This window comes from Gymnogyps californianus, chromosome 1 (genome assembly GCF_018139145.2).
Source record: "Gymnogyps californianus isolate 813 chromosome 1, ASM1813914v2, whole genome shotgun sequence".
NCBI classification, from domain to species: Eukaryota; Metazoa; Chordata; class Aves; order Accipitriformes; family Cathartidae; genus Gymnogyps; species Gymnogyps californianus.
Window position 1 is genome coordinate 25,132,032 of NC_059471.1, and position 13,836 is coordinate 25,145,867.

The 13,836-nt window shown below is 42.2% G+C and overlaps 1 protein-coding gene across 1 annotated transcript in view; it reads right to left on the minus strand.

The window, feature by feature from the left end:
- Positions 1–13,836, minus strand: part of STARD13 (StAR related lipid transfer domain containing 13) — a 263,350-nt gene that overhangs the window by 161,363 nt on the left and 88,151 nt on the right. The window contains exon 4 of the mRNA XM_050897253.1: positions 11,827–11,860. Within this exon, the coding sequence (XP_050753210.1) occupies positions 11,827–11,860 (34 nt within the window). The remainder of the gene's footprint in view (positions 1–11,826; positions 11,861–13,836) is intronic.

Here is a 13,836-nt window from a genome sequence, read left to right on the forward strand (position 1 = left end):
ACAGTCCTCATGATTCTCGATAGAATTTGTGTTCTGAAATCCTATGACTTACTTCTCCTTTTGTTCTTTTTTAACACGGGGTACGTTTTGATGTGGAGACACTGGAATTGTTTTGCTGTTGAATAACAACTTTTCTCTTGCAGCACCAGCTGTAAAACATGAACACCTTGTTGGATCACACTCCAGAAATCTGAAATGGGAATCCTGCCAAAGCCCAGGGCTTCCTTTTTGTTTTGACCGTCGCACTGCTCTTGCTTCTGTTAGTATCACATTCCTACCACTTGTGCTTTTCAGACACCTACGGCCAAACTCGTTCCCAGTGTAATTCCACTGAACTCAACGGAGCTGCAACACAAGTGAATTTGTCTCAGTATGTCTGTAAATTAACCAGTCATTTAAGCTGGAGAGTGACATTGATAAGCAATAACAGCACAGGAGTGGTGAAAGGAAGATATCTCCTAGTTAGTTTTGGACAGTTGACACTAACTCCGTTGTCAGATAAGTCTTACTGACTGTGGGAAAAGCTGAGTGGGAGAAGTCACACTTGCCGCCTGCTAACCGTAGGAGGAAAACAGATCTGGAATGCAGAGGAAATCTTGACATTATCTGTTCCCCCAACCCCTACCAGCCAGGCAATCAAAATAACTAGCTGAGTATCAGCTGCCTCTGTTCCTGGCCCAAACAAATGTGCTTTCTTGACAAAGTTTTTGCTCATGGGAGAGGAGGGAAAGAGAAGGAAAGAGTCTAAAGTGGGTGTGGGGCAGCGTTTCCTGCCAAAAAACAGGAGCTGCTTTTCTGTAACATCTAAAAAGATAACAATGAAATAAGCCTAGCCCTGTAAACCGAGGTGGCTCTGTGGTTTCCAAAGGACAGCGACGCATACTCGACAACCCCACAGCCGCACACAACAGAACTCCAGTACTTCATTGCTCCACTTGGCCTCTGTTGACATTGTCAAGGACAGTGTGCCACAGACTTCGGTAGAAGAAGGATCAAACCCAAGGGAAGAAAACCACTGGAAAGGACTTCTCTGTGCCCATCCAAATTCTGTTGTGTAAGAATAAAGTGTAGCCATTGCAAATGAACACTTGAAGATTGAAGGTATTTCCTCCCCAGCGCTCATAAGACACAGGGTCTATCAAGACCTAAGGAAGCACAATATACTATACTTACATCAATGTTCCATATACATATCACAGCAAGTTAGAGGCACTCTCACATATTTCTGTATACACTCAGTTACTTACCTATGTGTAGCTTAATACTCTGGATATCATCCCTATACGGTTGCTGTTATGCTTAAAAAATTACAAGGATATGGGGCCATAGAAAAGGAGCACAGCAACAAAAGCAACAAATGAAAAGGTGTACTTTAAATTACGTTATTGAATATTTTGAGTTCTCCAATATATCATCCAGCCATTGAGTGTACTGCATCAGTTCTGTCTTATAAATAGGTGAAAATATATAGCAGGAGAAGTTTAGTTTAACTTTGGAAACTCATCTTACATTTTTGTTACCAAATGAGAGTCCAGAGAGCTGTAAATTGAAGATTTCAACAATGTGTTGGTGAGCAGACAAGAAATGAAAGTGTGAAAAGCAGGGCTTATGTGTTATATGTTTATAAAACAAACAGATGCCAACATCAGCAGTCTGCTAGTGACGCCAGAGTACCTATGGCCTTGTGCTCACTTTGCCTACTAAAAGACCCTGGAAATCAAAACTAGTGGCTTCTCTCAGTGGAGGCCTGGCACGGATAGTAAGGCAACTACTACTGGGAAAAGCTGTAAGGAAGACCAGTCAGTTGTGGGAGGTTGTAATTATTCCTTTCTATATTCCCTCTCCACTGCTTTGGGAAGCAGGCACAGAAGAAATAGTTCTCCGAGTCTCTCCTTCCTATTTTTGCACCCCAGATCCTTCTGTCTTTGGTAGGAGTGGACCACCAACACCTTGGGCCTTAGCCACTCGTTCTCTGATTTTTCTATACTAAGAAGCCTTGACCTGCCGCTGGCTGAGACAATGCTACCAGCTCACATGAGTGCTGTGGCATGCACGAGCAGATACAGAGGCTCTCCGTACAACTGCAGCACTAACGTAAGCTCCTCCCGGTGCGGAGCTCGGCATGGACAAAGGACATGGCAAAGAGCACCCAGCAGGATGGGGACTGTAACCTGGACACCAATCAGCTCACAGACCAACATGCATGAAAATAAGCTCTTGACAAATTATTTGAATTATGAATTGGAAAGAAATGTAAATGTTTTAATAGTCACCTTTTTGTATGAAGAACGTTGGTGATAATGTAAGGCTGTAAGGTTTGAGGGAAGGACTCCCATTCTGCCTGTATGGTGCTCAGAAGGACACAGCTCCATGCCTGAGGCCCACTGTCACTACCTCAGTACAAACAATTTAAAAATAATAAATGACTTAATTCACAATCCAAGTAAGTTGTAGTTTTAAGACTTTGCTAAAAGAATTATATACATTTTATGACATATAGTGTTCCTGAGCTTCCCATTTCCTCAGCTACTTAGAGGAGTTGTTTGATTCTGAAATGCTGTGAAAAGTGGAAGGTATTTTTTATATTTACAGATACAAATAATTTTCTATACAGCTCTAAATGCATCATTAAGGACTAATCCTACCCCCACCAAGTTGCCAGTGACTGCAATTGGCACAGAATTAGATTGTACAAAGGAGGAATCCTTAATATTCTACAGGATAAAGCTGCAAGATTCTATGCTAGAATCAGTTTACTTCTCAGAATTAAGGCAATTCTAAAAGAAATTCATAATTATGGACTTGAAAACCATTCAACCAATCTAATAACTTCAGTGATGCTTGCAGATGGGCATTTTCCTGACTCAAAAGCAAGTTTTTCTCACTAGCAAGTATTATCTTAGTGTTAATTACATATCACATGTAATCATATTTTGTAGCAAGGATTGAATTTAAAGTAAGAAGAAATCCTTACATCCCTGGTAAGCTAAGAATTCCACAAAATGACAGTTATTACTAAGCAATATACAATGACAACTGTAACTGTTCAAGTAATCAAAAAAAAATACTATCCGTTGCAGTTCGTGGAATAAATGAATTTTTCATCAACTTTGCTTAAAAGTAAATTCTGCATTTCCTGTTACATTTCCACGTAGAAGTCATCCAAACCAATTTTCAAACATTGCACATGCCGCAGTCTGTCCTTCCTATTCAAAAATTTGCAGCTAATACTAAAAACCTGCATGGTAATCAGGCAGACCTATGCCTTGCACAGAGTGTGCTGAGCAACTTCTTGACTATTTAATCATATTGCTTAATTTTAAACCATCGTTGAATTGATGCTTAAGTCAACTCTGATGTAAAACCATTAGTTTTCACAAGAATTACACCAGGGAAAGATTTGTCCTTTTGCTTTAAAACAAATTGTCCTGACATACATACTAGCCTTATGTAACAGAGTCTTTAGGAACCAAGAAAAATTCCAGGGTAGGTATGTACCTAACATAAACAAATTTCAAATAAAAGCCTAAAGCCATTACCTTCTCAGACCCCATGTCAAAAGCCAACACTTCACCAAGACTGGAATAGCAATTTCAGATCCACTTAATAATACCCACATATAAAGCAACCTTTTGGCCAGCTGTTTTCTTGAACTTGCCTTTCTTATTGCCCTGCCTTCATAAAGGCACAGAGCCAAATTCACAACTGGCAAATGCCATTATATGCAACAGAATTATACATGGGATGGCTTTGGCATGTCTTTTGTGTTCATATGCAGCTCCGGCCTCCTCCTATTGCTGCATTTCAGCTGTGGCTTGACAGCATGGTGGAAATTACTAATTTGTTTTTGCCTTGTGCTGAGCGCTCAATAAATACCAGCATCTCTATGTGCACTTCTGTCATACCATCTTGCTGGCCTGGATGGAATCTAATACAGAGAACAGGAAGGGCAGAGACTGGATGGTTTTCCGTTGAAAAGCTTGCTAAAGCAACTCTCCTGCTTCTTAGGAAGGTGCCCCTGTAGTTCACATCATTAACACTACACAGCTCTTTGTCCTCCTCTAGTGGTCCCATTATATTTAGGGAGAGGCTTATGCAGTGATTACTTCCTTCAAGTTAATGTGGTTTTCACTCAACCGCAAGGTGTTGAGGCTCATGCCTACAGATCCTGCCTTCAATCCTAACACCAGGAACAGTAGAGGGTTTCATCTCTCTGGTGCTCATGGAAGTGGAAACTGGTACCTGTGACCATAGCCAGTTACAGTTACACAGATGCTGTCTTTTTGTGCCACGGCCATCTCCTCTGAGCAGACGTTGCACCACGGCAGGTTGTTCAATAGCATGAAACAGTGGTATGGTCTGATTATGGTCCCACAAATGGTCCTATGTTGCAAAAGGTCAGAAGCTGGCTGCTTCGTTCAGTAGCTTTATTGCCCCAAATAACTTACATTAACCATACGTTCCAGCCAGAAGCATTCCTCTGTGTTTGCCTGCCTGAGTTGCAAACAAAGAAACAGCACAGAATCTATCTTGTGTCCTGAGCCTTTCAGAGAGGAGCTACCTGTCACTCTGATACAGCACAAAAACTCAAAAGTTACTTCTTGGGAATGTAGTGACAAGGGGTAATGGCTTTAAACTGGGAGAGGGTAGATTTAGATTACATGTAAGGAAGAAGTTCTTTACTGTGAGGGTGGTGAGGCACTGGAACAGGTTGCCCAGAGAAGTTGTGGATGCCCCATCCCTGGAAGTGTTCAAGGCCAGGCTGGATGGGGCTTTGAGCAACCTGGTCTAGTGGAAGGTGTCCCTGCCCATGGCAGGGGGGGTTGGAACTAGATGATCTTTAAGGTCCCTTCCAATCCAAACCATTCTATGATTCTATGATCTTAAGTAGTTAAATAGCAAAAGCTGAACCTAGAGAATTGCTACATGAGGGAAGTGTTTTCTAATGGGGAACACTAAAATTGCTGGAACTGCTACCCATTAGAAATGCTTTCTGTGAAAACAAAAGGCTCCTACTATATACCTCATTCTTCCATGTATGTGTGTGTCTCAGAGCTGTAATGCTTAGTTAGCATTATAAAACACTAAAGATTTGTTCTGCTGCTTGCATACTTTAAAATGTCTAACCTTCAAACTTTTGAAGTTATACCTTGCCCAGGAAATAAAATACAAGGACATAGCTTGCATTGTGGCTATCAGAGAGGTCTGAGGGAAAGGTCTAATTGAAACAGAAAACAGGTATACTAGATTTTTTTATTATTCAGTGAAAATTTTCCAGGCATTTATTAGTTTTGGAATAAACGTTAAATGCCAAAATGTGCCCTCTGCCATGACTCTTGGAAAACCCCAGTTTAAAGGAAGTTGGTTGCTCAGATGCAATGGAGCTGAAAATGGCTGTTTGTCCACAACCTTTGTCAGACATTTGTTCAGTCATAGAAGAAAATGACTGGAGAATCCTACGGCTCCATGTCTGACCTTTGTTGCTGGAAACCAACACCCTCTAATTCCAACAGAGGCAAAACTTTAGAGCAATTTATCAGTTAGCATGAGATCGCCATTTACAGCAAGGTTCCTGTCACGTCTCGAGAGTAGTTACAAACCCAAGCTCATCTATCAGCTGTTTAGTGTTCAGCTCTCCTTAGGAGTCCAAGCTGTAAACAAAAATTAGTTAGGAAAAATGTTTATAATACCTTCATTCTGAAACCACCTATATTTTGTACAATTATTGACTAGGTATTATTTTTAACATTTATCAGCTCTAGTCTTTTCAATATTTTTCTTTCTTATTAAAAATGTTGACTGAAAATCAAAGTTACAGAAAGAACTATGGAGCAGGGAAATGGAGGAAGATATTTACAATGACATTGAGTATTAGTATGTGTATAAAGTGTCTTTATACATTACTGCTTGTTTCAGAAGTTTCTTATATAAAATTCAGAGTATTCCTTAACAGATCAAGCTTTTGTCTATAATTCACATACTAAACCAGTAAACATATATGATTTTAATCTACACCTAGGTTTTTTTTAGAAACAGCAATATCCTGAGATATATATAGTAACAATTCTCATTTTCCTCTTGCTTTCAAGAGCTGAGGATCACAGTTTGCCCTCAGCTGCTCCAATACATCAGTAGGAGCTGAGTAGCAAAGATTTGCCTTTTCAGAAGGACAAAGAAGGGGTTTGTTCTATCATTTCTGATTATGAAAGGAGCATATAGGCAGGAAGAGGCAATCTCACTGCCTAATTGTGGGAGCCAAACTGGCACCGCACAGAAGTTAGAACAGGAGCCAAATGAAAGGATCCTCTGATGCACTGACTGCAGGACAAGCACCAAGTCTACCTATTTCTAATTTGAGCAATGCAGAGCTTAACTAGTTAACAGGCCAAGGCCACCAAACAGCTGGGTTTATTCACTAGTTTACTTTCACTATACCACTGCTGAGGAAAACAGCCTGTTCATTTTTCAGTCCAAAGTAAGCATCTCCACTTCATGCTGGAAACATGTCAAAGTGACCCCATTCTGCTTTCTAGTAAATGCATGGGATCATTGGATGAGGATGTTTTATTTTCCCCAGTTATTTAAGGTCAGGTTCTCATCTTGGGTAAACTCTTGTAGCTGGAGTAATGACAGCACGAGGCATGAGTACTACCTAGGTCTCGGGAGGGACTGCAGAATGTCTAACCCAGCTGCTGCTCTCCCCTGCAGAGGATGGGACAAGGGGGCTCACGGCCACAGCCCCAGCGCCACCCCCAGCACACTTGCCAGGCATCCATAGGAAGTGAAAGGCTGAAAGAGATCACCTCTCCATCTCCCCATGAGCAAAAGGAAAATCCCAGAACAGGTTATGGTTCTGTGAGTCACATCCATTTCCCTGTTCACGGTGCAATTAACCCGTAACTCTTGCCCAGGGACTGCAGCAAAGGTAAAATATAAACATGAGCATAAAATGTTATATGACCAAGGAAACACAAAAATATGCAATCAGTGGGAACTACTGTATATGGGTTTGATCTTGCGATGAATCAAGCACCTGCAGTTTCTAACAAGAGCCAGATGGAGTTGCAGTTCCCTCTCAGTTCCCAGAATCAGGCCCTTTGTTGGCAGTTGTTCATATACAGCTGCTATACAGGACAGTTCTGGTTTCATACACTATGGAGACCTCTCCTTGAAATCAATTAGCATTATGCCTGGACAAATATTGCAGGATCAGGCTATTTGTTAAAGCCCTGGGACCACAACTGCCTCTATTTGAATTCTGTAATATATGTCAAGGATACACAATTATCCATGGAGTACTTCTGAAATGGCCAAGGTCACATGAGGATTTTATCGTATTACTGCAGTGCACCATCTTTCTTGCCAGCCCATTGCTGTTCTCCTACAGACTACATTACCATGTATCAGCAAATACACAAGCACGCTGCTATATTTAGTGTTTCATACATACCACTAAAATAGAGGATGTGTCAGCTTTTAATCTGACTTCAGATTTTTGTCAGCAAAGTAAAAGCTCATTTTCCCTACCAGTGAATAAGTGTGCTCTGTGTTAGTCATCTTGAGCTATGTGGGGATAACTTTAAAATACATTAGGCAGCTAGAATGCTCAACCTGCATAGAACGATTTTTACTAAGACGTATACTCAGAGATAGTAAGAATGCATAGCATCAGTCAGCCAGGTTTTAATAGTGACTACCACAGGCTGTCTAAAAACCCAGCAGCAATCTGATGGCAAGAGGAGCAGCTAACCAAGGTGTTCTCTGTGGTACCACAGCAGACAATTAGGACCTCCTGGGTTACAAGTCCAGAATAGAGATAGGTGGTGCAGATTGGGTTTGGTGTTATGTGCCTGGCAATACGAGAAGACAAGCATTGATGATGACTTGAACAGAGTGGTCTATTGCATAGCGAGGGGACTGTGGCAGTCCTATTAATGACATCATTTATTAGTGACAGCAGGAATGTGGTTTAATAGTTAGAACCACAGTTACCACCAGGATAGCCATGTTCACTCTGAAAGAAAGTAGGGCTCAGTGGATTAAGCTGGCATTTTCACAGATCTTGGTAAAGCCACACAACAGGATATTTTTTACATATTCATAAAACTTATTCATGCCACCATGTACAAGGAGTACAAGTGTGAATTGTCTTCCTGTCTACTGCTTCTACATAGAGCCAAAGGACAACTTGCTAACCTACAGACCAAGGGTAAGCCTGTCTACACGAAAACCAGCTTTTCCACTCCAAAGTGCATATTCTCTCTTGTTGCAACTGTCCCTTGCACCTTGCTAACTACATCTTAAAACGTGTGGGTGACACCACGTTTGCAACCTAGATCTAACTCCTAATAACATTGTATTTACTTAGTAGTGTGCAATTATATAACTATATAAATTTCCAAGTCTTTGTGGAGCTCCACTTCAGCCCAACCCAGGGCCGTTCATCCCAGCCCCACGATGCTGCAGCAGGGCTTGTCTCCAGCTCTGCCACAGCCCTGCCTGGCCATGGGACCCGCCGAGCCGGGCACGACCTGCAGGTTGATGTCCCAGCCCAGCCTCAGCCCATCCCCATCCCCACGGCCTTGCCCGGCTATCCTTGGCCCATGTCTGACCCTGTTCCCGTGTCTGTTCCTGACCCTCAGGGAGCCACCGGCCCATGCAGCACACTGCTGCTATTAAAAAAACCCAGAAAGCAGAATAAATTCATGCCTCACTATTTAATATTTTTTCCTAATGCACAATTTTTTTAATAGTCAGAACATCATTATTGCCAGTGCATGCACCAGTACCAGTGTTATTGCTTCTGGAAATAATGGTACTAGGCCTGGCTGGCATGCAGCAACACTGCCAGCAATACTCGTACTCCAAGGGAGGTTCCCCCGGGGTGGCTGAGCAGTCTGTGCAGCTTTGTCTTTCCTTAAGACACATTTCAGGTATCCTGCTTAACATATTGCGAGGCACCCACTACAAATCCAGGGAATGGAAGCCCCAAAATATTGCATTTATTTGTTAAAAAAAAAAAAAATTGTAAAATAAAATGCAAGCAAGAGAGAGAACAACAGTCCAAAGGGCAGGGTTTTTTTCCCTCTCACACATAAATATGGTTTATGCAGAGAACGACTAGAAGCCAAGGACATCCCAGCCCTGGGGAAAGGGCTGCAGGAGCCCCCCACCCTGGCTGCAGCAGCTCTGAGCTGCCCTGTGCGTCCCCAGCTCCTGCTGGGATGGGGCCAGAGGGGCTGCATCCATCTGAAATGGTTGATGCTGTATGGTGGGGAGTGCAGGGTGCTGCCCCGCTATGACCCACCAGTACTCCGGGAAATGACTCTTTTGGGCCTTGAGAGCTCTAGTTTGAGAGAGCTTTTCCCAAGAAAGAGGTCAGAAGAAGAAATTACAAAAGGGAATGAGAAAGAATAAGAAGCGATGATGTAAGAGGAAAGTGGTGCAGAAAATGAACTTGAGCAGAAAAGTGTTGTGTTCTGTACGTGGCCAATACGGGCGGGATGGGTGTTCTTCTCATGTGAGAAATTCCAAAACAGAAAAAAAATTCTTATCCAGAAAGCAGAGAAAATATGAGAAATGTTTAGGAACTGCAGATCCAGAAGGAACTCTGTCCCTCAGTCCAAGACATAGATTTGGCCTTTTTTTTTTTTTTTTAAATGCTTTAACATAAGAAATTTCAAAGCAAAAAGTTTCAAAGCCAAACAGAAATCAAAACTTCTCATTTTGAAAACTGTTATATCATCGCACGTCAAGACGTGCACACCTTTTTTACAGAAATGATTTGAAATAGAAATTAATGGATGCTAACCTTTTCCTGTAAAATGGTTCAGTTCGAAGAAATGGGCATTTTCTGCCAGAAGCATTTCAATGATAAATTTATTACCAGCTCTATCATATGCTAGATTTCCATGATTAAAGTTCCACCTCAGTGACCAAAGTGTGTCAGAAAATGACCTGTCATTCTTCTTTCATGTCTGCAGTTATCAAATTTTCAACCATCACGTTCTACTGTAAAGATGGGTGCTAAACTTCGTCTCTTTTGGTGACAAAATTAATGTTATCATAAAAGTAAAACAATTCAAAAATTAATCATAGTAAAAAATGGGAGCACTGATGAAATAATCAGTTTTATTTAAAATTTATGTGCCGTTGATGTGTTTTCCTTTTCTTTATAAAGCAAGTTTTCAGTATCACAGAGAGGTTTTGATCCAAGCAATGAAAACAATAAAAACAATTGCTAAATCAATCTCAAAATCGATGGGATTTGTTTAGCTTTGGAAAAGCACAGGCATACGTTTCATTGGCAAATACCATCATGGAATAAATACACATACAACTCATAAAGCAGAAAAAGTTAATTTGCGCAGAACTTGAATGAAAATACTTACATTTATACTATGCTCAACAGCCTTCATATTTTGTTGACCTGATGTTAAGTACATGAGGGCTAAATTGCCGACGGAGACCTGAGTTTTCTAGCCCAGGGTTGCTGGCATTTTGCTAAGTCAGCACATTTGCCAGCAGAGCCATTGAATCAGTGACATTGGCTGCAAAAGGCTGCGTTCATCTGTTTCTAACAGAGTTAAGGTGGCCCTTGGAAAGAACTGAGGATGCAATTTAGAGCAGAGACAGATGCTGCTTTGAGCAAGAAGAAATCAGTGAGTTAGCAAACTGGCTTAAACTAGTCCTTCAGGCCAAAAAAAGATACTAAGTCATCTAGGGACAGAGGGATAATTACAACAACGATGTCCAATTGCTTTCATTTTAATTGACACACACTGCATACATATTGAGTAATGAAACAGAAAAAGCAGTTGGAAATGGGTGACTCCAGAGGTCAGTTGTTTTATGACTGAGATATTTCTAGCTGGCAAAGGCTTTTGTGGGAATGAGGATTCACTTAGACTTTGGGGACATTTCTTTTTGCAAAACTGTGGGGCTATTATTAAATTCCAGTAACCTGGGAAGCAATTTCTTTTCTCTGTATTTCTTAATTGTGCTTCATTACAATTTAATAAGGACATTTACCCTCAATTAAGCAAATCATCCAAGCAGTTGCTTACTCCCCATTGCAATGAATTGGTTTTGTCAAATGCAGGTTTAATTGCGTGTTAAGTATCTTGCTGAATCAGGATCTCTGTGTGTATATCTGTCTATCCAAACCTTTCCTTAGCTCCTGGCATGCTAACATACATGGAGTTCAGGGTATCCATGTCTTTAACTCCACTTACTGCTCTGATCTTGGTGCCTCACAGAACGTCAGCTGTAACTAAATAATTTCCCCATAATGGTCAAACTCACCAATGCCGTTAATATTGACAACTGCATTAACTAGCTAGCGAGCTCATAGTAAGGAGTGATTCTGTCACCATGACTTTGCCACTGGGGACAAGGCCTGGGGGGGTGTTATATTTTTTGGAAAATGTGCCTCTGTAACAAGCCTCTTCACCAGACTTGGCTGCTGTGCGAGCACTGAGCCAGAAAATGCACTCAGGTACACTTCACCTCGACTCACCTTACGCCCATCAGTGCCATGGCAAGCCCTTCAGTCCCACTCTGACACCAATAACAAACACTTGGTTTTATCCCTGTTATTTCAGAACTCACCTTGCAAGGTGTAAGCTGAAAGTTGCTGAATTATCAGCTTTCCTAAGAACCACGTAAGTCCTATACCACTATGTCATGAACAACAGCATGGAAGTGATCGTAGCAACTGCACAAAATAACTAATATAATAGCAGAGATTCCCGTGGGTCATTCATCAACGCATGCATGTCTACACAAGCCACCAAGAAACTTTCAAGAATTAATGCAGTGTCTTACCTGCTTTTTCCTTACACAGCTTCTGAAACAGCACCTGTAAGAAACAAATTAATCTTTCTTTAATAATTATACATTTTTTTCCTTCAAATGAGTTCCACATTTCAGGATGACATATATGTCATTATTAATCACCACCACCTTACACAAGGCATAAAATCCAGAGCTCATCAATAAAAATCGTGGGGAATATCTAGGTTTGCTTGCTAAGGACAACCTGGTGCTCATTCCCAAACCAGGTTCACCTGTTTGCAGGGAGTGAGCATAGGAGCAGTCTCTGGCATAAGCAGGGTATGTGCTGCAAGGATACATGAGGTCCAGCACACTGGAACATGCCTGAAAGTGTCTCACAATGCTGGCGGGGCTCGGGGAGCATGCAGGCTGCCGGCGAGAGGTGTGGGCAGCTGTACCGACAGGTGGGAAACAGAGGACACTGTAGCTATAGCAGCTCGGAGCAGTAGAGTGATGGTTCTTGTTCATCTGTGACCAGGAGAGGGTCCCTCTGTCTGAGGGACATGGCCAAACTGACTTGCCGTGTTGTTTTCTTCATATTTTTCATCTCCCTGCTTCGGGTCTGCCATGCTAACTGAAAGTGGTACCAGTAGCACCATACTTGGATGCACCTCTCGGTCCATTACTTTTCTCTTTAGTAGCTTTCAGTGCCCAAACGAGGAGGCTGTTGCCAGTGATTAAATGCATATCACCATTCTACTTTCATATGATAGATCCATCAACTCTCCCAGCAATGCAGCCTGTAAATGAAACTAGCAGAATGGGTGAAACCACACCTAATGATTTTTTTTAATTAAACAGAAGGCTGAACTGATTCTTCCAGATACCAGTGAATTCACATGTGTGAAGTGCCCAGTCTGCAGCCAGCTGAAAAGGCAGCCATTCCTGTACCTTGCAGTGACACACTCCCTGTTCTTGGTCCCCATATGGACAACCATCTGCACCTTTCCCTCAGATGCACCAAGTGCTCCGTTATCTCTTCAGTCAATATTGCCTCTGCAGCCTTGAGAGGAATCTGTCTATAAAAAAATGGGCTTTATTTACCTTTTATTTAGTTAAGAATTTTACTGAGAGATTGGAAAATTCCTCCTCTAAGTATGGAACTGAATTGGTTAAGCATCTCTCTTAATAGGAAAAACACAGCTAGACTACAGTTGTTCTCCCTTCTGCAAGACAATTTCATTGTAAAAAAGCCTCTTGCTCCATTTGAAGGTCTGCCTGAGCAGCAGCTGAAGTTAGCCTGTCTTTAGCCAGCAGGGACCAAGTGAGGTGGTCACTTCTAGATGAGTGATGAGTCCAAATCACGTTTTGTTAATGGCAATGTGTAGCTTGGCTTTAGTTCCAAGTCAAGCCCAGCTCTGGCTCCTGCACACTGCTGTGTGCTTGCCTGGACTGAATTGTTTTGTATAGATTTCATCCAGGCTCCCTTTTGATTTTTAGCTCAGTGATGGTGAAATGCCCACAGAGACTGGAGCTGAGCCCCCTTCCCCACCAGGGCCCACCAGTGCCAGGCTCTGTGGTACCTGCACAGACCCTCGTGCCAGACCTCTTCTGCTCTTGCTCTTAGAGAGGCTGGAGGATTTGCCTCCCCCTAGGTCTTCTACAGCCTAGAAAGGGAGAATGTGCTTCTGATTCCCATTGGGCTGAAGAGGAAATTAAACTTATTTCCCAAGTCTTTATACATTGGCCCACTCTGCAAAGATTAAGGAGCAGAACTACAGCACTACAAGCCAAAATTTCTCTAGCAGCATCACTTAAAAAGAGTCAGTGCTGAGCCCTCAGGAGAGGGCTCTAGCAGAAGCATCTTACTTCCATAGAGGAGTGGGAAATTCAGGCACAGGCTGTGTCAATTGGCAAGGGATAGGCAGGTCCCACATCAGCATGCCAGGTTTTTGGGATGCCTTTCTGAGTGAGGCACATCATTCTGTCCCCGCACTGTGCGGTGAGCCGCGTTGCTCTCAGTCACCCTGCTGCGGACAGGCACCTGATTTTTTGCATCAC